The sequence below is a fragment of the Anser cygnoides genome, chromosome 10, assembly GCF_040182565.1.
Source record: "Anser cygnoides isolate HZ-2024a breed goose chromosome 10, Taihu_goose_T2T_genome, whole genome shotgun sequence".
NCBI lineage: Eukaryota > Metazoa > Chordata > Aves > Anseriformes > Anatidae > Anser > Anser cygnoides.
The window spans coordinates 14,507,710-14,532,170 of record NC_089882.1 but is presented as its reverse complement, the minus strand read 5'-3'; the positions used below and the strand labels follow the sequence as shown (position 1 = coordinate 14,532,170).

Below are 24,461 nucleotides of genomic sequence, written 5' to 3'. Positions count from 1 at the left end.
GGCGGCGGGGGGGGGGGGGGGGGGGGGGAAGAAGGGAGAGGAGGAGGGTGGTGGCTGCGCGTCACGTGACCGCGGGCCGCCGCCATCTTGTGGTGGCGAGGGCGGGAGGGGGGCGCCCGGGGCGGGGGCGGGGGCTCGGGGCTGGCACCGGGAGGGGACCGGCACCGGGAGCCGCGGGCACACGGGGCCGTGCACAGCCTGCTGTTTTACGGGGTCGCAGCCTCTCTGTTTTACCGTCAGGAACCGGGTGCTGCATTGTGCCCACCCTGTCACCCCATTATCATGGCTTTGGTTGGCCATGGGATGTGTAAACCCAAGCATTTACAAAAAAGGGGCATGTAAAACCAAGCATTTATGAAAAAGGGACGTATAAAACCAAGCATTTACAAAAAAGGGGTGTACAAAACCAAGCATTAATGAAAAAGTGAGCCAAATGTGGGCCCGCCTGAGCAGCACCACGACCTCCCTGTCACCTGAAAATGGGAGCACGCCTTGGGCAGGCTGTGAGCTCCGACCCAGTGACACTTGCAAAACACTTTGAGATCAATAAAATGATGGCACGCCGCCTCATAATATCGTTAACGAGCCTGAATAGTATTAATGAGTCCTTTCTGAGGTCTGTCCGTCGCAGAGCACGCAGGTGCAGTAGTTATGGTGTCCCACTGCTCAGAGGCTGTGAGCCCGCAGCAGCCACGCGCAGCTCCAAGGGCAGCCCGGCCTCTCCTGTCCTCGTGCTGCTGCTGGCTCCTGTCCGACCCTGCCCGCCTCACTCGGGCACTACACCTGCCAAAAGTTAAAGCAGTGTAGGAAACGTACCTGCCAGCTGAATGCACTGACCTGGCTTCGTGCAGGGGAAGTGGGAGGCAGGACACAGACGCTTGTTATAGCTGTGGAAATGTGGACTAAGAGAAGGTGGGCTCTCACATAATGCTGGTAAGTTCGTTACCAGTTTTGTACCCTCATTTTCCCATCTGCAGGACTGTGTCACCATTACCAATCCATCCTACAAGTCAGGAGCTTATGATATCCAGTTTATGACTGATTTTAAGGTGCTCCATTAGACACAGAGCAGCAGCAGAACACAATACTGGTTAAAGCAAGGACTAGACCAAAGAGGAAAAGCATTGCTTAGTAAAATGATGGAGAAAAAAACTCCCAGAGGTGCATAATTTCTCTGGATGAGAAGGACAGTGATTCTGTGATGGTAACTTCTCTGACAGCACTGGTGAGATCACCCCAAATACTGTGTTTGGTTTTAGGCTCCTCACTACAAGGAGGATACGGAGTTGCTTGAGTATGCGTAGAGAAGAGCAAGCTGGTGAAGGAGCTAGAATTATGAGAAGTGACTGAGGGAATTGGGGTTGTTTAATCTGGAAAAAAGGAGGCTGACGGGAGATCTCGTTGTTCTCTACAACTATCTGAAAGGAGGTTACAGCGAGGAGGATGTCGGTCTCTTTTTTCTCAAGTGACAAGTGTTAAGACTTGAGAAAACAGTCTCAAGTTGCACCAGGGAAGTTTGGGTTAGATATTAAGAAGAATTTCTTCATGGAGAGGCTGGTTAAGCATTGGAACCAGCTGCCCAGGAAAGTGGCAGAGTCCCCATCCCTGGAGATAGTCAACAGATGTGTGGATATGGCACTTAGGGACATGGTTTAGTGGCGGCACTCAGTAGGTCAGGTTGATGGTTGGAATGATGATCTTGAAGATCTTTTTCGACTTAAATGATTTTATGATTCTCACTCAGCTCAGCCCCAGGACTGCAGGCCCTGGGCTCATGGGCACACCAGCAGCCGGTGGGACAGAGCTCCACCACTCACTTTCCCATCCTTATTTCCTGTAACAAAGACCCACGTGCTGAGCTGTTACCAGCAGACATTAATGTTGAGTTACAAAGTGTTCATCTGCTCTCATTCCTAAAAGTTTCATTTTTCCTTTCTTTTTGCACAATACAAAAAAACAATCACAAATTGTGGGTGAGATTTCCTCCTTCCTTCTCTAGCGCAGAGCAATCCTGGCACCATCTAATACATACTTCTGTTACACAGAGGATAACCTCGCACCGAGTTCCTGTGTCACTTGCTAGCTTTCTTGGCATGACCAACAGCTGTGTCATGCAATAGCTGTTCATGATGAGTTTCTGATCCTTTGTGGGAATCCTGCATTTTCTCAGACTGACAAGGCAAAATCCTGCTGCCCTGAGCATATGAATCCCGGCACTTGGGAGAACAGATGTCAGCAGAGAGGTCCTTGCTATCCAGCCTGGATGCTTGTATTTTGGCACAAATGACAATTATATTTGCTGTGGCTGAAAGTGAAAAGACAGTGGTAAGAAAGTGGCAAATAGAAGTACTGAGCAGTGGCTCTTGCGTTTTGCCTGGCTATACAGACAAACCTATGTACACCTCCCCACCAGAAAAACACGTGGCTTGTGTGAAACCTGAGTGAGCAGCACAGCTAGTTGCAGTAGCCTCTGAAGCAAATGGTGACCACTTGATAATATCAGAACCCAATGAAACCTCGTAAAAATGGATCAGTTTGAATTCCAATGCCAATTGTTCCCAATCACTAATGTTGCTCAGAAGAAATAAGTTCTCTGCCTTTGAGGGACCTTCACAGAGCTGAGCAGATCCATCATATTAGAGTGACCAGTCTTTAGACATTTACCACTGTGTAAACCTTAACATATTTCATGCACTCATCCCGCTAAACCAGGAAGTAGGAATGTGTCCAGCTTTGAGTTTGTTCCTTTTGTGACATCTAATCTCTATTTACTAATCTGCCTGATCCAATTAGAGACAATAAAACACGGTGTGTCTTACACCATCTCTTTACACATCACTGGACCAAAAGGGATCCTCCCTTACTCTTCCCAGTCTGTAAAATGGCAGAGTGAGCAGAAATAGCAGGGGTACAAAAACACCTGCTGCGTGCTGATTTCAGGGGGGCGTGCAGAAAGGTCCAGGGACCCAACGTGCACATTGGCTTAGCGATGGCCGTAACTGCTCAGTGAAAACTGACTGTGCCATGATCCTTGTGTGAAGCCGTCCTCTCAAGAGCTTTGCAGTGCTTGTCCCTTGCCATCTTTGGCTTTCCAGACCATCTTCCTCAAATTATCATTATAATGATACAACTTACTAAAATTAAAAAGCAAAAAGGGAACTAAGATGCAGCAAACACTCTATCTTGGTTTTGTACTCTGAGCTTTGTCACGCTTTGCTTTACTCCAGTCTAAACCAGATTCTCCCTGCTTCTTTGGGCATTTTGTTCACTACAAATCTTCTGCTATTACATGACCACACATGCATTTCCACTGGTAAGAGTACAGCTGCAGTCTTTTGCCTGCCCTCATCTCTAATCCCTGCCTGCAGTACAAATACCACTGGTAATCTGCTAACGCTTTCTCCTTTGCACTCAGCTGATTTCTAAGTCTTACAGCAGCAACACACGAAAGTAAAGCACCAGCTCTGGACAAGACTTGATCACCAGACACCAACCACAGGAAGCAACTACAATCACGTTATCTCATGCCAGATCTCTGATCCACACTTCTGCTGAGGTGCACAGGACACTGATTATAGCACGAAGGATTACAAGCATCTGTGCTCGCTGATGAAATGCAGCTGCTGGAGGTTGAACATCTTAAAACACAGAGCACTGATAAAGAGTCTAAATGTAACTGTTGAAGCCCAAGACCCACGCAGCGGGTGGGGGCCTGCCTATGGTGCCACAAAGGCAGATTCTGTTATGTCTTCTCATACCCAACACAGGAGACAAGTACCTAAAAGAAACAGCTTTGGACTCGTTTCATGGCTTCCCCTTGTTCCATCACAAGTCACAAAACCAGCGTGAGGCAATGCTGGGACCTTACTTTCAATGCCAGCTCACTCCCTGAGCTGAGGGTCCAAACCTCTTCCTTGTTCTCCCTTTGAGTCACAGCCTCCTGCAGAGGTGTTCTGGTCACGGACAGCACGTTGAGTGCAGGGGACATGCTCTTGAACAAGCGCCTACACTGGCCACGGCAAGGCAGGCAGGGAGAAGCAACCACGTGCTGCTGGGCCACGTGTGAAATGGCCACCACATGAAATGGCCACCACGCAGCCTTGCGCTTACCCCTTTGGCACCACCATAGTTACCTTGAGCCTGGACTGGTGGAAGCCAAAGCCCACAAGAAGCTCAAGTTTCACAGAACAAAGGGGTGTTTTTGTCGTACGGATTTCGGTCTAGAGGCAGAAAGGAGCCAATACCCTATTTATGCCAAGAGACTGTCCCACAAATAGTGACCATCACTTGAGGCCCCTGTGGGACTCCCAGCTGGCCAACCTGGCTACAGAGGTTCTCTGACAACACCAGCAGCTTCCCACTTTTAGAGCCGGTGCTGTAATAGCAGCTAATTAATTTTTACAGCTGCGTTGGCAGCACGCCGGGTAATTTCATATGATTGGTCTCAGTACTCAAGTGAAGAAGATGATCCAGGGGGTGAAGTAACTTTCCTGAGGCCAGTGAGTCAGTTACCTTGTTAGATCTGGGTCCCTCTAAATAGAGACGTTTCTGAATAATTTTTTAAACCATAAGACTTCTATAAAAATAGAGAGCTATGCACACAGCCAGCACAGAACTGCGCAGGCCTTTTCAGGCTGACCTTTTTTCAGGAATCAAGTTTTTGTCAGAGTGGCGTGCTACCAGAGCAGCAGGTTCCCCGAGCTGTTAATTCCTAGGCTCTGAAGCCATGACAGTGAAGGTCTGGTGAGCCTGACACCTCCCAGCTCATGACACGAGTGGGTTTGAAGCCACGGGGCAGGACAGGCTGATGGCTGGTGGTGCCAGGAACACTGCAGGACCCGTGGGTTGTGTCCCGTTGCTCCTCTCTGCACAGGGCGTTGTGCGACGGGGTGGACCAGCCACGTGAGCTCTGCAGCCAGGCAGTTTTGTGGCAAAGGTGGCCGTGTCATGCTGTTGTTGTACCCAGAATGTGTCACAGGACAGGAGCCCAGTGCCACGTGAACGCTGTGACTGGGATACTTTATGGTACAGGTGACTCGCAGGTCGCTTCTTCTGTAGCAGTGAGTCAGTGCTGAAAAGCATCCCAAAGGCAGCTCGGAGAGGGAAGCTCTCCATGAGTAGGAGCCAAACTGGATGCATGCACTCTCTCCAGGGCCTGCAGGTCCATCCTGGATGTGAAGGGACAGGGTTGGTCTGCAGAGGCCCAGAGGGCTCTGTCTGGGAAGGACACGGACACATCCCTTAGTGCAACTCCTCAAAATCCAGCCCCCCCCTCTCTGCAAGCACAGGGTGCTGCATATGAGCTTCAGATCCATCTGCCTCAGCTCTTCCAAATCACAGATTTTCACAATCCTCTCTTATCTGCTCTAAAAGAAGTAAATTCTGTATCAATGACAACCACAAGAAGCCTGTATAATTTTGTGTGCATGTTTTTGAAGAGTGTTGCAAAGACACTCAGCCTTGAAGGATAAGGGGTGTGTGTGGGCAGTGAGGTTTGCTTTGCTTTATCTTGGACAACACTTTTCAATGCCTGGTGCCCCGGCAGCTGCAATTTTGATCCCAGGGAGTTATGACTCACTGTTTGCAAATCCTTGAGCCACCAAATTGAAGGTATGTCCCGCAAAGCACAACCACCTAAAACTGAAACGGTTATAAGTGGGAGGTAAAGCTTCAATTATTCCGTCCTAGTGCTCAGGACTGGCTCCGGAACCCTGCCTGAATTTCTGGCAAATTGAAAACAACACCTCTTACTTTGTTTAAATGAACGGGATCTTTCTGGGTTGTCTCCTTCAGTGACCAGCTCAACACCAGCCTGAGGAACATCCGCTCTGCCTGATCTGCACTCCTGCCCTCTGCCAAATTGCTTCAGACATCGGGGCCACCCCAACATCAGAACTGGGCTTGGCCTGCTGGAGTGCAGGGCAGAGGCGAAGGCCGTCTTTCAGTCCGCTTTCTGGGTGACCTGTGTGGGGCTGCGTGCTCCCCTGCTTGGCATCCTTTTCATTTGAGTAGATCAGTTCCCTGAGCAGTACCTACCACTCAGCGAAAAACACCACAAAAACCATATCAGGCATTTCTGGGCAGGCAGATAAGAAGGTGAGCTGTCTGTGAGGAGCCTGAGACCCACCAGGAAAAAAAAAAAAAAAAAAAAAAAAGGAATAACAAGGAATGGTCTTTAATCTCAAGTTTCTTTTTCCTCTTATCATCAATGTTTTTCTAGTCAGAAAAGAGCGATTGCATTCATTGCTGCAGACCAACGCTGCTCACAGAGGGTTAGTGCTCCCCATTTGGTCGCACATGGAGCAGCCTGTGCTCACCGCCAGCCACCTGGCAGGGGGCACTGGGACCGTCTCCGGTGAAGGGGCCACCGCAGACAGCCACGTACAGACCTGCCCTGAGGCTCCCGAAAACCAGGTGTGGGGCAGAGGTTTGGATTCACCCTGGCAGTGGGACCGGGGCTGCCTCTGCTGCAGAAATGCAAACCCCCGTTTGCAGGGCACGATCCAGTGAAGTCCCCGACTGCGGATGCCAAAAATTCAGGAAGCTGGTGAGAAATCTGCACTGCCTCACAGCAAGCGCTGCGCAAACACAAGGCTCCTGCAGGAAACACAGGATGCAGCAAGAGCTGCCAAGCTGCAGATGACCCCCTCGTGCTGTTAGCAGGATCCTCGGCTTCCCACCGTCTGTGGCAGACCCTGCCAAGCCGAGGCTTCAAAAGCCACGCTCAGCACGCTCCGTGTGAATGATGGGCTTCCAAGGTAAATACACCTGCAAGTGCTCTCCTTTCCAAGAACAAGCTGAGAAAGAGGCGCCGTTGGACGGGATGGGGATGACACCGTGACAGTGCACTGAGACCCATCGATCCCTGCAGCGGGTCCCCGTGACGCGCACCCTACAGACCGGGGTGACTTTTACCCCTCACAATAACCACAGGACGCCACTTCAGCAGGAAGGGAACCAGGCCCTCGCTTTTAATAACCATGATCGCTCCTGCTGGAGCTGCCCGGGCCGGCGGTGCCAGCAGGGGGAGGCAGGAGGCGGCAGCCCCAAAGCTCCCCCCCCCACTCGCCCCTTCCTCTCTCCGTGCCCCCTCACGCTGCGCCACCGCCGTAGCGCCCGCTATTCACCAAGGGGCGCTGCTACGCTACCGCGCCAGCACCGCGCGCCGTGCTCGCGGGCGCCCCCTGGTGGTGGAAGGGGAACACTGGGGGGGTGAGGGGACACCCCGGGGTGTGGGGCCGGGAGGGGGACGCTGCGGGTCTGGGGGGGACACACAGCTCCATGACACCTCTCTGGGCTGGGAACTAGCGCTATCTCCCGGCCCATGAGGGGAAGAAGTGGCCAGCGCAGCCGCAGGGCCCCTCTGTTTGGGCACTGCTGCCTGCAGACGGCAGCCAGGACCCCACAGCCACGACCCCTGGCCTCAGAGCATGCCCATTCCCTGCCCTGCTTGGTCCCTGTGAAAGGCTGCATTTGTCTTTTCAAGCCAAGATTCGCACCCTTGTCCTCCTTATGCCTTCTCTGGCTTCGCAGAAACCAACCTGCCAGAGGTATTTTTGAGCTGGGTTGTGATGTGGAAGGGCCAGATTACATTTTACGGGTGGTTTGAAGGTGGTGCTGTACCCAGGCCCTGACAGTACCTGTAGGTACTTCAGTGGCAGCTGCGATCACACCCTAATTTTCTGATACAGTTAAGCCAGTTCAGTTCCCTCTATCCAAAACATGCTCTGATCCTGTAACAAAATCTGTACACATGTAGCAGATTTCTTCTACTAGCAACCCACCAGTGCTTGTAGCCATTTCAGTTACAGTTCCAGTAAGCTTTAAAAACAGTTAAATGTTCTTTTCCTGCCCATGAAGAGTCCTTGCAGCAACCTTTTCCGCACTATTGCCACAACACCTGTAGCATACTAGTCTCACCCCTGTACAAAACTCACAGATGCTTTCCCATTTTCCTCTGGCAGGCTTTACTGTGTGCTTCCCAACACTTCATACAATTGGTTTCTCCACTTGCTGTGTGCAGACAGTTTTTCCCATTTTTTTTTTCCTCTGAGTCTCATGTTCTAACCCGGCTAAGAATGCAGGTTTTCTTTTTAAATCCAGGAAGATGTACTTTTAAAGAAAGGCAAACATTTACGGGAGACTCCACTGCAGATCCATGATCTAACTTCAAGAAACCCCAGAGAACAGCCCTCGAGCAGACAGTGACCCTTCAGCACCGTCTCTGTGAGAAGGCAGGACACACTTCCAAGGCAGATGAACAGTGCAGCAGTTGAGCACCAGAGCCCCCCTTCCAGGCCCTCCGCTCCCATGGAAATCACAGGCGAGCCCAAACCAAGAATCACAGCGTGTTTTGCTTGGCAGAGGCTCAGCGCGTGCTGACTAGCTGTAAAATGAGGTTGTAAAAATAATGAAACTGGAAGACTTTTTTTTTTTCTTTTTCTCCAGCTGTTTTTCAAGGGCCTTAGCAAGGCTAAGTAAACTCTGCCATCAGTCAAACAGATCTTACATGCACCCTTGTGGCTGGGGAATGCAAAACCTCACTGGCCCGGGACCGATAGCAGCAAGACCGAAATGCCATCTGCATCCCTCTGTCAGACAGAAGGCTTGATTTTACACATACAGGATTAGACAGTGAAACACCAATAAAATCCAAAGCACCAAGTTTTATACCAGTCATCACAACAGCCACATGTCTGTGGTTTTATTTATTTATTTTCTAGGATCATGGTCAGATCTGTATTACAACTACATCCTCAAGCTCAGGTGGTGCCAGGATGACTTCTGCTGTCTGGGCCCATGCACAGCCCTGTTTCACATCTGCTCCTGACCCGGGTTCCTCAGAAAGCAACCCATTATACCATGGTCCCTACATGCCTGGTGTAAACTCCCTGCTGCTATGAGGCTCACGCTGGGATAAGTCCTGTTCCCTGCTGCTACAGGCTGCAGCGTGCTCCCGTGGTCACAGAAAACATGCTCCTTCAGGAAAATAACTTCCACTCCTTTCCTCCTTGAGAACAAATTGCTCTTCAAGATGACACAGCTCTGAGTTTGGCATCAGCCCTCTACAAACTGAAAAGCGTAGGGTTTTTCCTTGGGTACATTTCTCATCCTGCCAGAGGCATTTATTAGACCACTCTCATCCTTCATCCCTGACAGACAGCTTGGCTGGCACCAGCTCTGTTGGGGGTATTCCCCTCCCAAATACTCATTGTCCCTGAGGGTCACACGCTCTCCCTGCAGCACATCATCTGGGGCTGGGGTATCACGGGTGGATGGCAGAGGGGTCTGGTCACCTCCCTCATGCTGCCTCCACAGCCAAGGCAAGAGGACAGGGTCAGGGCAGGGTGTGAGAGGCAAAGGATGCCGGAGCCACGCCGGCACTGCAGCCTGGAACAATTAGAGTGCAGCATCTGGCGAGGGCCCTGCAGGACTTCTCATGTTTAAAACCAGCCTCTCCCTTCCTGCTCGGCGCAGCCCATGAGCTGTTCACAGCCGTAACCGGCAAACCCGGCCAGGGGCCTGCTTCTCTGATGCCTTCTGCTAGCACATTAACTGAGCCCGTGCACAAGTAACCATAGCCTGATGCCATTTCACACCTTCTCTCTGCAAACTTAAACATCCACTGCACATGCAGGACAGCAACGAGAGGGGCCTGCAGTGCAAAATTTGTCCTACAAGCAAGAATTCTAAAGGCGACAGCTTTTCAACCTAAAGATAAATTTAGACTACACGGCAGGGCTGAAGTCTTGGAACAGACACTATACAGACTCAGTATGACTCAATTATCACAATTAGAAATGGATCTGAACACGGGTTTAGCATATAACAGCCTGATTCAGAGCTCGCCAGGGTCTGAGACGGGTCAGATGTTGAAACGCCGCATTTGCTGGCGAGCTCAGATCCAGGATCTGGGCTGAATCTATCAGAGAACAACCTTTGGCCCTGGATGTAACAACTGAAGCCCAATTATCTCCAGACACAAGGGGAATGTGCATTTATTTCTTTCCCTCCCTTTGCCAGAAGAAATTTCCCTGAGGGAGAGAGGGGAAATTAAGGCTGGAGCTGTGTGTGTTATTAAAGCCGCAGTCTGGAGTTCATTTACTCCCTGTGACATGGAGGCTGGGGTTGGAGGAAGGACAGTGACAGCCGTTCCTAGGAGAGGAGCTTTCCACAGCAAAACCAACCCAGACAACCGGAGGGAGCCCCCAGATGCAGCACTGCTGGCCAAACTTAAATTAAAACCAGCAGCTTCCTTCAGCCGTCCATGTTTTACAGTTGTTTCTCCCCTAACTTGCCTACCCAGCTCCTGCAGCCCCTAAGCCTGGCTCTTTGGAGAAGATGACAAAGATAAGCATGCTTTTCCTGGAGAGCAGAAGGACCTGGAACGTTTCCCTAGCTGGAAGCACAAGCCAGAGGAGCTGGACACCCATCCCTGCAACCGACTCCTGCTGTGCTGAGGAAAGATGTCATTCAAAACATGTTGACAAAACCACCCACTTGCACTAGGACACTAACAGGGCCAGCCGCCAAATTCACAGGTCTAGTGCCTAAATTAGGAGAGACTGAAGTCAAGAAGACTTCCACACTTCGGGAGGACAGAGAGAGCAGAAAGGGAAGGCCAGTTAGAAGATGGTGTTGTTTTGAACATAACGCAAAGAAACACCCCATTTTATTTAGCCTTTGCCAAGGGGCTTTTTGACTCCAGATGCAAACTCACAACGTGTAGGAAATCCCCTTCTGATACTTGGCAATCTCACACCAACTCAGAGGATTATTTTTGTGACTCATATTAAGATATTAAAGAAAGGCCAAGCCCTGGATCACATTAGGGAAACATGAAAAGTCTGTTGTCCCACAGGGCTCGCAGACTACAGCCCTGCTCCGTGGCAGACAACATCCGATCCTCGCTTTTATCTGCTTCAGATGTTTGGGAGTGAAGTGTCAGCTCCCCCTTCCTCAGTCGTGTGTTAAACCACTAACATTTTCCACTCTCCATCTCTCTCTGCCCAGGTCAGTTCAGGGTGAGCCACTGTGCCTTGGCTGCCTGTGGCACCCTGCTCTGTCTTCATTTAATTCTTTCTGATAATTTTTAGGGGAAGATTTGAACTCAGCTTAAAACCCACTGGTGTTAAACCTCACCTAGCAGAGCAACATCAATCTGCTCCCTAGGCCAGCAAGACAAACCATCCAAATGAGTGGGTGGTTAGTTCTGCCAGGAGGCACAGTGGGGCTAGGGGCCGTGCCCATGGGGTGAGAACAAAGGGTTTTGGAGCCTTTAGCCATTTTCCAGCCTCCCCTGCTGGATCTCAGACAAAACACATCTTTTGCTAAAAACCAGAGCCCACCCTCACCTCCCCGCCTTTCTACTCAGGCACTCCTTCAGCCGCCTTACCTCGGCGGGGGTCCTCAAGCGCCGCTGGGCGCCGCCATCACGCGCCTCCTCCCACCCGCACTGGGCGCCGCCATCTTGTGCCCTCCCCGTACAGCGCGGGCGCCGCCATCTTGTGCCCTCCCCGCGCCGTGTGGCGGCCATGGCGGGGCTGCTGTGCCGCCTGCTGCTCTGCCTGGCGGCCGCCGCCGCCGACCTGCAGCTGGACGAGGCGCGGCGCACCCTGGACCTCAGCACCCACCTGGCCAAGGTCTCGGCCGAGCTCAGCCTGGCCAACGCGGCCGGCACCGCCGCCTCCACCTTCCTGCTGGCGCTGGAGCCCGGCCTGGAGCCCCGCCTGGCCTACCTGGGCGTGCAGGTGGGCGGCGGGCGCGGGGCGGGGGGCGGCCGGGGATAACGGGGGTCTCAGGGGGACTCTGGGGGCTCCCCCGGGGCCGCAGGGCCACGTCGGCGCGGCACGGCTCGGCACGGCGCCGCCCGCACAGGACACGTCGGCACTGCCGCCCCTGCCGCTCCCCCGGCGTCCCTGCGCCCTGAAACTGTAGGGTTTGTGGGGTTAGGGGGGACAAGTAGGGCTGGGGGGTTAGGCCGGGAGGTACCGAGGGGTGAGGGAGCCGTGAGAGGCTCATTTCTGTCGTACCGGGCGGTGCTCACCACAGCGGGTGCCCACGGAGCGCCCTGTGCAGCCTCTTCCCCGAGGGACTTCAATACAAGCGTTCTTACAATCCCACAAGTGGCTGCACCGATCGCCTCTTGGCTTGCTGGCCACATCAGGTTCCCACGGCCTTCTCAGTCCTCAGTCCCTATAAAAAGCACACAAGAGAAGTAGAGAAAGCAGTTAACCAAGATGCTCGTTTGCACAAATTACAGTGACCGCGCTGGCTTGGGGACCAAGGGATGTGACAAGTTTATAAGACGCCAGCATCAGTTCTGGCAGTCTCACCACATCGTACTAATGAAAATAGTTATGAAGGCACTATATAAAAAATTAAAAAGTATTTATCGTGCAAGCTCTCTTGTACTCACTTGCACTTGTAGCAGCTTGTACTTTCTGTGGGGTATCCCCTTAAAAAGTATAAAGGAGCTATGTGGGGGTTATCCTGGTCATGTTGACTCTTTTAAACAGCAATACACTGATCGATCTGTTTTGGAACAGGTAAAGGGTGAGGAAGAAGAGGAGAACACCTTGGAAGTGAGAGAGACTAAAGTTAAGGGCAAAAGGTGAGTGTCACCCCCTGAGGTCAGCACCTGGAGTTATGCATCTGTGTTGCACCACCTTCCTCAGGGTGGGGTAGAAGTATTCTGTAGTCCTGCATACCTGGAGATCCTTAGAGTCTCTTGTTTCTGAAAAGATCAACCTGTACTCAGGCTGCACCCAAGGGTGCTTCAAAGCCAGGGAGCACACTTCACACGAGCAGCCATGCCCAGTTCCTGCAGCTCAAAAGGCCCTAGTAGTCGTCATTCCCCTCCCTCTGAGGCTCTTTCTTTGGGAAGTAATGTACATGGCTTTAGCTCTATGCACTGAGCCAAACACAAGCAGTATGTACCTGCTTCCCACAGCCACCCAAGGCTGCTAAGTGAGAAGAAAGCCCTACAAGGGCCAGAATGTCTCTCGTAATGCAGCTCAGCTGCCTTCAGGGGGGTTCAGCTGTGCTCAATCTCTTGTCCTCTCTGCCTTAAATAATGTCCTGTTCCTTCATTAAGGGACATCAGGTGAGAGAAGCATTATAGCTACAGTCATGCTCTTCCTTATTGCTACCATCTGGGGCCTCAAATGATCAGCAGTGACAATGACAGAGGAAGTGCTCTTTGGCTGTGTCCCCAAAGCACTGCTTTTAGTCTGTGATATCAGGGAGTTCCAGTGTGCTGAATGCTGTGCCCAGCATGGGCCTGGTCCCTGCTGCAGGAGCAGAGGATGCTGGCTTTATGCCTGGGGCTCTGCTCTGCCAAGCTTCGGATATTGTGCACATGTTGTAAGACTGGGCAGGCATGTATTTATGAGCCATGATTGCTGAGAAATAAAAGGTCCTTTTAAAGTGGCTTGGAAGCATGATGCTGCTGAATTTTAAGGAGTTAATGTAACGGCAGAGTTACCTTGCTCAGACATGCCAGGCTTCTTCATGTGATCGTGCTTGTGGGCCACCAGGCATGACTTGGAAGTCCATCCTCTGCTTGCATCACCTTGGTCCATCTCGTGCATTCTTACTGGTTTTCTGTAGCATCTCAGTCCAAAACCATGCTTATTTTCAGGCTGTACCTTAATTTCAGCTCCTGTGGGCAAAAAACAGAATAAACAGATTTTGTGGGAACTTGTGCTTAAGATGTTTATGGTTTGTCTTCTGAACATTTGCACGTGCTTCCTCTGATTCTGATTGTTCTTGTCGTCTGAAGAAGAATGGAAAAACCCTGCTGAAACATGCTTTATAAATGCAGAAGTAGGGAGGGAAGCATGTCACCATTCCATTTCCAAAATGGGACCCAGGTGTCTTTGTGAAGCAAAGGCTGTAATTGTGCCTGAACACAGTTCACCCTGTGTTGCCTCTTGTCCTGTTTCCTCAATCCAGAATAAACACACCCTCTTTGATAAGACATCTGTAGGCCTCTGAGGAGCAAATACAACAGTGGCTGCTATCGCACACCGTATACGCGATACAGAATCCCGGAAGAGTTCCCATCCACAGGGGATTTTGCAGGGGTTGGATCTGATTGTGCTCTCAGGGAGATCTCACATGACTTACCTGTTCTCTCTTCTAGTGGAAAATTCTTCTCTGTGAAGCTGCCATCTCCTTTGGCACCAGGAGCCAAGGTCCGTGTATCTGTCGAAATGGTTTTCACACATGTCCTGCAGCCCTACCCAACCCACATTACCCAAAGCGAGAAGCAGTTTGTGGTCTTTGAAGGAAATCACTATTTCTACTCGCCATACTTCACCAAGACCCAAACAACCCGGGTCAAACTGGCCTCCAGGAATGTGGAGAGTTACACCAAGCTGGGCAACCCTTCCCGCACAGAAGACATGATTGAGTATGGCCCCTTCAAGGACATCCCTCCATACAGCCAGGTAAACGTCCGAACAGACAGGTCGTGGCTCTGCAGTGAGCATCATGCAAACATCTGAATCTCAGAGGCTGGAGAATGGGAAGGCTTTGCTGTAAGAACTGCAGATAAGTCTGGGTCAGCCCATTTTGAGACTGGGAATATGCTCCCTGACAAGGTGCTTCAAGTACTGACCACTCCCTGGTGTCCACAGAACAAACCAAGGTGGTTTGTGCATGGTTCTCCCAGAGGTGTATTTGCAGTGGGGGAAGGAGGGCATTTCTATCCCCCCTCACTGTTACAGCTCTGCCAGATGTGCAGGATGTGACCTGGGACCTTGGTCTCTAGCGTCCTGTGTGAATTGGGCTGGGGTCGCTCCAGGCTTCCCACGCAGCCTTCTCTGCAGAGTTTGTCAAAGAAGTTTCTCTTGGGGACATGGAGACCCATAGTTGGGAGGGGAGGTTGCTCCTTACTTTGGGGCTAATAAGTTACCTTTTCTCCTTGTTAGGACACTCTGAAGGTGCACTATGAAAACAACAGTCCATTCCTGACCATCACCAGCATGACCCGAGTCATCGAGGTGTCTCACTGGGGGAACATTGCGGTTGAAGAGACAGTTGATTTAAAGCACACAGGAGCAGTGCTGAAAGGGCCCTTCTCCAGATACGACTACCAGAGACAGCCAGACAGTGGGATCTCTTCTGTTAAGTCTTTTAAGGTTGGCATTTTACATTACTTGTTTTTACCATGGCTTCCCCTTTCTTAAAGATTAAAAAAAAAAAACACAGTTGTCCTCTTCTACCATACCCAAGTAGTAAAGGAATATTAAAGTTCTGGTTGTTTTCAGAGAAGGATCATACCAAAAAGCCAAAAGTGGCTTTTGGAGGTAGAAATAGGAAGTTGTATGCCTTACTGCATCTGATGACCAAAGAAACTGCATATACCGGGGCATGTATTGTTTTTCCATGCTGTCACCTCTCTAGTCTCAGGGACTCTTTAAACCCCTCGATCTGCATTGACAGTTCTGCTTTCCTGTTTCCACCGTACAAGGGCCCTTCATCCTTTTCCTTACCCTCACATTTTCAGGGTTGCCTTTTCCATCATATCATGTTGAACAGTAATAGTTGGAAACTCACCCATTCATTCCTTGCCCACAAAGCACTCCACACGACTTAAAGCTGTGGCTGTACTAGCCAGATATGAAAAGCATTTGTGTCTTCATCTGAACCAAAAACCTTCCTCGCTGCTTGAGGCCTTCAGGATTGATTGTTGTAATTCTCTAAGGTGGTGCAGCCAGACAGAAATCTCATTTTGCTGAGTGTAAAGCCAGCAAGCTCAGTGATCTAGGAGCAGTGGGCTGGAGTGAAAGGAGAATTGCTGTCCTGGTGGGCAAGATGAAATCCCCTGCTGTCTGGTATATTTGAAACTGGGCTGGAGAAAGTGCTGATTTTCCACATTCACTTAGAAGCCAGGTGATTTTAGTACTGGCAGTCAATTCTGTGGCCAATCTCTTTTAATAGCACAATTTTACACCACTCAGTGAAACTGAATGGCCATTTTGTTGTCTCATGTGGCAGCACTGTTTTCTTGACACTTAACAGCTGTTACTGGTTTTTGCCAGTTCCATTGGAAGTAACTCCTAGTCAGTGCACTGACTGTTGCTTCTCTCCACACAGACCATTCTCCCGGCTGCTGCTCAGGACGTCTATTACAGAGATGAGATCGGAAACATCTCCACCAGCCACCTCCTTGTCCTGGATGACTCTGTAGAGATGGAGATCCGTCCCCGCTTCCCGCTTTTTGGGGGATGGAAAACCCACTACATCATCGGCTATAACCTGCCAAGCTACGAATACCTCTACAATCTCGGTGGGTGTTGCAGGGGAAGGGAGTAAGAAACCTTTTTCTCTGTGTTTAAAGGTGGTTGCTGTACAGTAAAGTATTCAGAGCCATGGTACACTGCACTTTAGCAACAAGAGTTGCTAGGAGTTAGTTCTAGAATATGGAAATCCATCCCCCTTTTCTGTGCTTCTTTCAGATTCTTGTAGACATCTGGTTAAAATACAGTTTGAATGAACTAGTGCCCCCTGCTGCACGATGTATCCATCCAAATTCTGCTTTTGCTTGTGTTAGGAGCTGAGCTTCAAGATTGCCCTTGTTCTTCGAGGAATTGTAACCACCTTCTGGTCTTCATTCTCCTAGGTGATCAGTATGCTCTGAAAATGAGGTTTGTCGACCATGTATTCGATGAGCAAGTTACGGACTCTCTGACTGTCAAGATCGTCCTGCCAGAAGGTGCCAAGTAAGTGTCATTACTCCTGCCTTGTTACCACAGAAGATGCTGTGTTGGTGGCAATTCTCCTGCCACCTGCGGACAGCGAAACAACATCATGACTATGCATGTAGAGGAGACCTTGGAACACAGCTTTCCTTCCTTTTAGAGTGTTGTTTAAACCGCATAATTGGCCTTGTGCTAGAGGCCACAGTTGGCCAGCCAAGTGCTAGGTTACATCATCTCAGAAAGTGTAGAATCATACAGGACTGTCTGGCTTTATCCACAGGAATATCCATGTGGACAGCCCCTACGAGATCAATCGTGCTTCAGACGAGCTTCACTACACATACCTGGACACTTTTGGACGCCCTGTTATAGTGGCACACAAGAGCAACCTGGTAGAGCAGCACATCCAAGACATAGTGGTGAGTGTGGCCTCTCCGCATGGTTAGCGTGACCAGTTGGGCCTCTTCTGTATTCATCATGATGGTCAAAACATCCGTGTTGGGTGTCAGAAATAAAAACCTCCTGAACCGTGCAGCCAGTTCTGCTGCTGCCTGAGGATTTCTCCCCTGTAGTAATGTGGATCACTACTCAATGTTCTGAACTTCTCTCCTAGGTTCATTACACCTTCAATAAAATACTGATGCTGCAGGAACCTCTGTTGGTGGTTGGAGCCTTTTACATTTTGTTCTTCACTGTGATTGTCTATGTGAGGCTGGATTTCTCCATCACTAAGGTACTGTATGAGGAAGAACCCTTTAGGAATGTTAATAGGTTACTCAGCTGCTGGTTGGAGATTTTTCATGCCAATAACTCTCCCTGAATATTTCTGCAGATTGGGTACTCTGCTAGGCGTTTAAATGGAGCCCAGTTTTTATGCCACCTGTGCGCTGATACTCATGCAGGGCTTGACTTGGTATACTCTGGCTAATCCGAGTTTTGCCCTTCAGCTAAAAACAAATTTATCTCTGATAAACAGGGACATCTGCAATTCTCTTTCTGCAATGTTTTTTTACTTACCTTTTGTCAAGCTATTTGCTGGGCCAGGATGAATTCTGAAAGGTGCTTGCCTTAGTCAGTCCTTGTACCATTCGCCTAATCGCTGTCAGTCGACTTAATTGCAAAGGGTGCACTTTCTGTAATAGTTGTGTGGCAGATTGCAGGCATGGCTTGATGCAGATCAGAGATACGGCTGCTTTGATCTCCTCTTCTGTCCTCTTCCAGGATCCAGCTGCTGAAGCTAGGATGAAGGTTGCCTGCATCACAGAGCAAGTGCTTACTCTGGTGAACAAGAGACTTGGGCTGTACCGTCATTTTGATGAAGCAGTGAATAAATACAAGCAGTCACGAGACATCTCCACCCTGAACAGTGGTAAGAAGTCTTTGGAGACTGAGCACAAGGCCTTGACTAATGAAATAGCTGCTCTGCAATCTAAACTGAAGACAGAAGGCTCTGACTTATGTGATAAAGTAAGATTTTATTATTCTTTTTAAGTTCTCCTGCTTTTGGCTGTTAAATATTCTAGGCAACTTAATTTAAGGTTTAATTTCTGCAGCTTGTATCTTGGCCCTTACCCCTCAGTACCTTGATCCCTGCCAGAGGGTGTGAAGATCAGCTGTTCCTTAAACAGCCCCTAAAACCTGCTGCATGGGTACAGGTTAATGCTTTTGTAACGAAGCCCTGATGCTTGTTACTGAGCTCATGCCAGTGACACTTGGGCAAAAATAGAAACTATCAACACATTATCAGTTCTGACTCTAGTACTCACAGCAGCCAAACCAAAATCTTCTCCCTAATCTCTTATTTTCTTGTATGTGTGAATTTGGTGCTGACAGATTTTTAGTAACACGATGCTCCTCGGGGTATTTTGTTGCACCATGCTGAAAGCTGTGACAGAGTGAGCACACCCACTGTCCTTCCCTCCATCCACTCTATTTCAACACTTACTTGGAACATCCACCTAACCCCAAGCATGGGACATTTTAATCTCTAAGGTCCATTCAACCAACAGACACCTATCTTAATCTGTTATCTCAAGGAGTAGCTCTGTCTTTAATAGCGCTGCTTCTCACACACCATTAACATTAACTGCAGGGGCACATCTTCCAGCTGTCATAGTTGTGATTTAGCTTACAGCCTTTAAAATCCATCATTAAGCACTCTTTAACAGTCATCGCATCTGTTTCCTGCCAGTATGGCTCCTGGGTCCTCAGAGCTGCTTTTATCTGCACTGCTTAATTATCCATTCATGAGCTGTTCCTCATAACATGATGGCAGAAAGAGGCAGCAGCTCAGGAGGCAATATTCAGGGACTGGAGGCATTTCCATTTAGCACTGACTTCATCTTTTGCTCCAGCTCAATCATCTCTTCTATTTCAGCTTCACTTAAGGATGCATGGTTTTTTTTGTTGTTGTTGTTTTTTTTCCTCCTCTCATATTCCTTTCCTTTCTCACTCCTGTAAGGTAAGTGAGATTCAGAAGCTGGATGGCCAAGTCAAGGAGCTTGTTCTCAAGTCCTCAGTTGAAGCCGAGCGGCTGGTAGCTGGCAAGCTCAAGAAGGACACCTACATTGAGAACGAGAAGATGCATTCCAACAAGCGCCAGGATCTGGTCACCAAAATTGACAACATCCTTGACGCACTGTAACGCTCCGGTTTAGCAGTCGGGTGTAGGGGAGAAGTGTGAAGGGAGATGAGAAGCCTGGGACTGGATACACTTTGAGCCAAAATTCCATCCCAGCAAAATTAGGGAAAAAAGTTGACGTGAAAAATACCTGCGAGTATGTTTTATTTTTACATTTTGTTCTCTAGAGGCTATCTGCTCAGCAACATCTGCTGTGCAAGGGACCACACTGTCATGCTGTTTGGCTGGGTAACAGGGTTTCTTGACCAGAGGTCAGACTCAGCCTGGTTATAAAATAGTCTCTTGCTTTCAGTTTTCCCTGTACAGATGTGCCCTGACTAAACGCACACAAACAGCTAGTCTGAGCACAGACACGCTCATGGCAAATCCAAATGTTGCATCTCCAGAAAGAATTAAAGACACCTTTGTTCTACTTTGAAATAAAACTGCCACTGCCTCGCCTTTTTATGCTGGGCTCGGGGTGGGGGGGGAGGCTGAGGAGCTGGCTGTCCCTGCCCCTCTGCAGTCTTTTGCTTATTTAGAAGGAATTCTGTAGGATTCACAAATAGCAGGACCAGCCCTTGCGCCTGTCTCATCTAGACCAACATACGAATTCCCCTTGCATCATGCACTAAGCACATCGCTTTTCCAGGTCCTGCACCACCTCAGTCCTATGTGAGGGGTAGGCGGTGCAGTTCTCTCAGTCCGCCCTTATCCCCAGTCCCTGCTATCAGCACAGGGGATGGAGGAAGCAGAAGACAGCACGCGAAGTACAAACTTGTCCTGCTTGACATTGTCCCTGGCAGCTGCTGCCCAAATAGCCCTGTCTTTCCTTCTAGGTAATACGGGTTCAATCAGTGGATCCTCTTGTCCTGACTTACTAAACAAGGAGGGAAATGCAGGAGACCTGAAGCAACCAGAAGTAATTAGGCTATAGCCCATTCCTGCTTCCCGGTCAGAATGCTTTCCCTCCGCAGTGAGGAGCAGGAGGATCAATCCTGTGCTTTGCTTCAGAGCCCCAGGATTTCATCACACCCTCCCAGAAACAAGGCTCTTGCCTCTAGCTGCTGCAGCAGAACACGCTCACGCTAACTAGAAGGCAGGGCACTGCTTAGGGAAGCTTCTCAGGAGAAGCCTTGGAGGTGCAGCTGGTCCTGCAGCCATTTCAAACAGGTTCTGCCTCTCAAATCAGACATCGCTGAAGCCCTTCTCTGCTCAGACCTCCGAGTGGGAGGAAGGGTTTACAACCACATGCAATTCCCTGATAATTTCAGTCATGTAAGAAACTTTTTCCTGTGCCTCTCTGCTACAGTGCACAGTTAAACACCCTCTGATCCAATCTGAGCTGGCTGCGTGAACTGCAATATAGGCCTTCCCTGCTGCAATTGCATGGCTTAATTGTGTGCCAAAGTGGTTTGAAATCCCAATACAGAAAGGGCCAGAAAAGAGCAGAACGGGGTGTGTGTCCCTCCATCTTTCCTGCCCTGAGCTGTGGGGTGGAGGTGGCTTTCAAGGTGCCAATTAAACAGCACCTACCTGCTGCCCTCATTAAAAGATGTTGGGCAGGAAGGGGCCAAGGCATGGAGAAGGAGAACCCTGCGGCCTCACCACTCCTACAGTGACTGCACCCAGCCCACTTTGAAGTCCTGCTTCCTCGTCCCTAATTACCTGGAGCCTCACTGCCTGCCCCGGGGCTTTCCCAGGCTGGGGCCAGCCCCAGAGCCCCAGGCACACGGGACAGGGGCACAGGGAGGGTGTTTGGCTCAGGGCTTCTCAGCCTGAGGTGGCTTTGGCATTGCTGGGAGCCTGGAAAGCATCCACGGATGCTGATCAAACCTTGGGCAGCCAGATCCTTGCAGATCCTTTTTTTTTTTTTTTTTTTTTGAGGGTTTAGGACCACCACCACCACCCACAGCCCAAGTTCTGTGGCCTCAGGGTGTTCAGGTGCAGTAGGAAAATCCTCCCTGGGCGAGCAAGTAAGTCCAGATCCCACAGAACCCCTGAGGCACCCTGACCCCTCTGTTCCCACCCCAAGGTGGCAATCCCATGGTGGTGGTCACAGTGATGGGGTCAAAGAGCCCCTGTGGCACCTCCAGCAGGGCTCCCGGAGCAAGGAGCATGGTGTTTCAGACCAGAGCCGGCACCTGGCCTGCTCTCAAGGTCCTCTCAAGGAAAAAGTAAATCTTCCCAGGCTGGGGCCAGAGCACCTGTCACTTGCCATCTTGGGTAAGAATTGTCCTTACACTACTCATGCTCTTCTGGGCTGCTTTGCTCTTTTTACAGTCAGTAGGAAAGCCCTTTGCTCCAGGCCACAGAGCTTCCAAAGAAGTGGAGTGCCTTACTGCAGGCCTGAGCGCAGGCACCCACCGTGCTGTCCCGGTGCCAGCTCCCTCCCATGCCCACAAACCTCACCCCACAACAGGATGGGCAAGCAGGCACCTCACCTAGATCCCCTGCCTCTCCAATCCCCCTGCAGCTGCTGTTGGGAACCTCAAAACTTGCATCCTGCCTGCTGGAGGTGGGGCTGACAAGCAGCTAAAAACCAAGTAAATCCCCATTCACCCATCATGCCAAAACACACGCTGGACCTGGGGAGGTGCCGGGGACACCTGAAGCCAGATGAGACTGCCTGCTGCATCTGAGGTGAGGCAGTCAGGTCCGGGGGAAGGAGAAGAGAGTGAGCACGCCACTGATCCCAGAGGCATCCTTAATTTCCCACTTCCCCCTTACAGGAGGAAGGCAGTGCTGCCTTTCCTGCCCCAATCACCCTGTGCCTGGCTTCCGAGCAGCCCGATCTCCCTTGGGTACAGGGAGCTCACTGTGCCCATCGCATCAAAGGGGCACGGTGGGATGTTATGCCTCCGCATCCGTCCGTCCCTCTCCCGATTTCTTGATCAACGCCACAGCTCAGCCCTCGTGCCTGCTGGGCAGCTTCAGATCCCGCTTGTTAACGGAGGCTGCGGCTGTAGAGATGCCAGCTATAAATAGGGACGAGCGCAGACAGCCCCAGAATAAAAGGCCTCAGGTCCCCAAGGAGAGCTGCCCCAGTTCCAGGGGCTGAAAATAAAGCAGCCTCTGCAAGGGGAGATGCTTTTCTCCTCTCCCTGCAGCTCCGTTCTGCTGCCCTCCTCGGGCAGCTGCTGCCCCAGAGCTGTGCAAACCGAGCCCATTCACTGCCCCAGCGCTGCTCACATGTAGGGGAGGGTGACAGAGGGCAGGTGGCCCGGGATGTCCCCACTCCGGGGCTCGGTGAGGGTTTGTGAGGTGTTCAGAAGACCCCAGGGAGGCAGACTCTGCCCCTATGCTCCTGCACCCCAGCCCAGGTGAACCAGACTGATGCATCCATTAATACAACACACTTTTCAGCTGGGTTATGAAATAGGATGGGACACACGCTGTGACAACCCAGGGTGAGCTGCGTCCTCCCAGGAGGTCCCCAAGCTTTGTACCTGCTCCTCTGTACCTGCAGCCTCCATGGCTGCTGGGGGACCCCCAATAAGGAGGCACCCCGTACCCCAGAGCATGCAGCCCCACTAGAGGGGCAGCTGAGTTTTCACAACCTGTGACAACAGCCTACAGCAGCACGTACATCAGGGAACCCCTTTAACAAGCACTCAGCAGCAGAGTGACCTAGAAACTAGAGTAATTTCTGGATCCCTGCAAATTTACTCTCGAGAATACACTATAAAAGGAGGAGGAAGAAAAACACACCACCTACCAGGAGCTCGGGGCCTGGAGGAGAGTCAGAGAAACAGCAACTGATGGCTGCAAACAGGATAATTAGGGCTGCAGCTGTTTACCTCCTCCATATTTAAAGGTTGCAGCCCCCAACCGAAGGGGTGGGGGAGGAGAAAAAGGGCTGATTTGGTTTGCAATGGCCCCATTGCACGTAGGGCTGTGGCTCGCAGGGTCCTCGCCCCCCAGTGGCTAGCCCTTGCCAAGTCCTGCTGAGAAATCAGAAACATTAAGGTTGGAAAAGCCAGCCTGGTTTTTGCTTCCATGTCTGTGAATGAGCAGGGGACCTTTCAGCCCCTGTGACCCTGCAAACCCCTCCAGCACATCATGTGCCCCTCATGTGCTGCTTGTCATCACACAAATCCCTTGGCACCAGGGGGCTGGAGGGGATGTCCCTGCACTCTGCCTGTGTGACTGATCCTGGCAGGATACTTGTCCTGGCAGCTTGTCCAGCTCCTGCTGTCTTCTCCCTCATCTCAGAGACTTCAAAATCTCTCTTGTGGCTGGGCTGGACAAACCCTAAATGCATCCAAAGAGGTTTCAAAATGATTTCCCTGCTCAGACCCCAGCCACAAGCAGAGAAGCAGTCCCCTTCCAGACGCGTGTCGCAGGGTGCCCACAGAGGATGGACAGCCCAGGAAGGAGCTGCTGCAGGGCAGCCCCACAGCGTCCCCACCAGCAGAGCCGTCGGGGAGCTCAGTCTCTACTCCAGGTAGCTAAGGCTGTGCTTACTTTCCTCCTGCAACCACTGCGTCCTTCAGCACTGCCACGTCTGCCACAGCCAGTGTCACCTCTGCCACCAGAGCCCATCCAGCAGGCCTCCAGCCAGGGACAGGCTGACCTGGCTGGCACCATTTCTGGCTGGTTTTGGGATCCACCTGAACTCCAGCTGCTGCTTTCCAAGGATATCCCTTATTTTTTTCCAGGCTTGTCTGCACATCAAGTGTGGGGAGCTGGAGCCAGGAAGGTTCCCAGAACATCACAGCCAGCACCAGGCAGGCAAGAAGGCACTGCCACGAGGGAATCCAGGCAGGAGCATTCCCTGTCTTATTTCTTTCAGCTACACTCAGGCCATCTAACCTGGGACCTGGGGGCATGGGGAATCCCAGGCAGAAGCTCTGGCTGATGGAGAAGACAACTCCCGTTCTCCTGCTGCCTCTGAAAACAGACAGAGGCTGCAGCAGGGCTGGGCTTTTTTCTGTCTCTGCTGCTCTGCACAGGAGCTTTTCTGGGCTAGGAATTTAAGTCGTGATCTTGTTCAGCACAAATTGCCTGGGTAGGCTGTGGGGAGTCGGCAGGCATCTGCCAGGGGAATTGCAGAGCAGAAGGAAAAGGACGGCTCGGCTGAAGGAGCACTCGAGACCCTCCAGCAGATTAGCATCTCATGGGTAATTAAC

General features: G+C 50.9%; 1 protein-coding gene and 1 long non-coding RNA gene across 3 annotated transcripts; one reads left to right on the top strand and one right to left on the bottom strand.

The window, feature by feature from the left end:
* Nucleotides 1-226: 226 nt before the first annotated feature.
* LOC125183753 (uncharacterized) lies at nt 227-24,296 on the bottom strand. 2 transcript variants are annotated; one of them, XR_007166279.2, is made up of 4 exons: nt 13,487-14,147; nt 12,641-12,736; nt 12,047-12,195; nt 227-2,305 (listed from the first exon to the last, which is right to left on the bottom strand). It is a non-coding gene; the product is annotated as an uncharacterized lncRNA (long non-coding RNA). The 2 variants fall into 2 exon arrangements; XR_010833846.1 differs by lacking the exon at nt 227-2,305 and adding an exon at nt 23,048-24,296 and having other exon boundaries at nt 12,115-12,195; nt 13,487-13,663.
* Nucleotides 11,491-19,775, top strand: RPN1 (ribophorin I). The gene is made up of 10 exons (XM_048072149.2): nt 11,491-11,750; nt 12,549-12,613; nt 14,147-14,453; nt 14,937-15,146; nt 16,105-16,297; nt 16,631-16,730; nt 16,990-17,128; nt 17,323-17,442; nt 17,931-18,176; nt 19,171-19,775. The coding sequence occupies exons 1-10, from the start codon at nt 11,535-11,537 to the stop codon at nt 19,351-19,353; spliced, it is 1,779 nt and encodes a 592-aa protein (XP_047928106.1). The 5' UTR covers nt 11,491-11,534; the 3' UTR covers nt 19,354-19,775.
* Nucleotides 24,297-24,461: the final 165 nt, after the last annotated feature.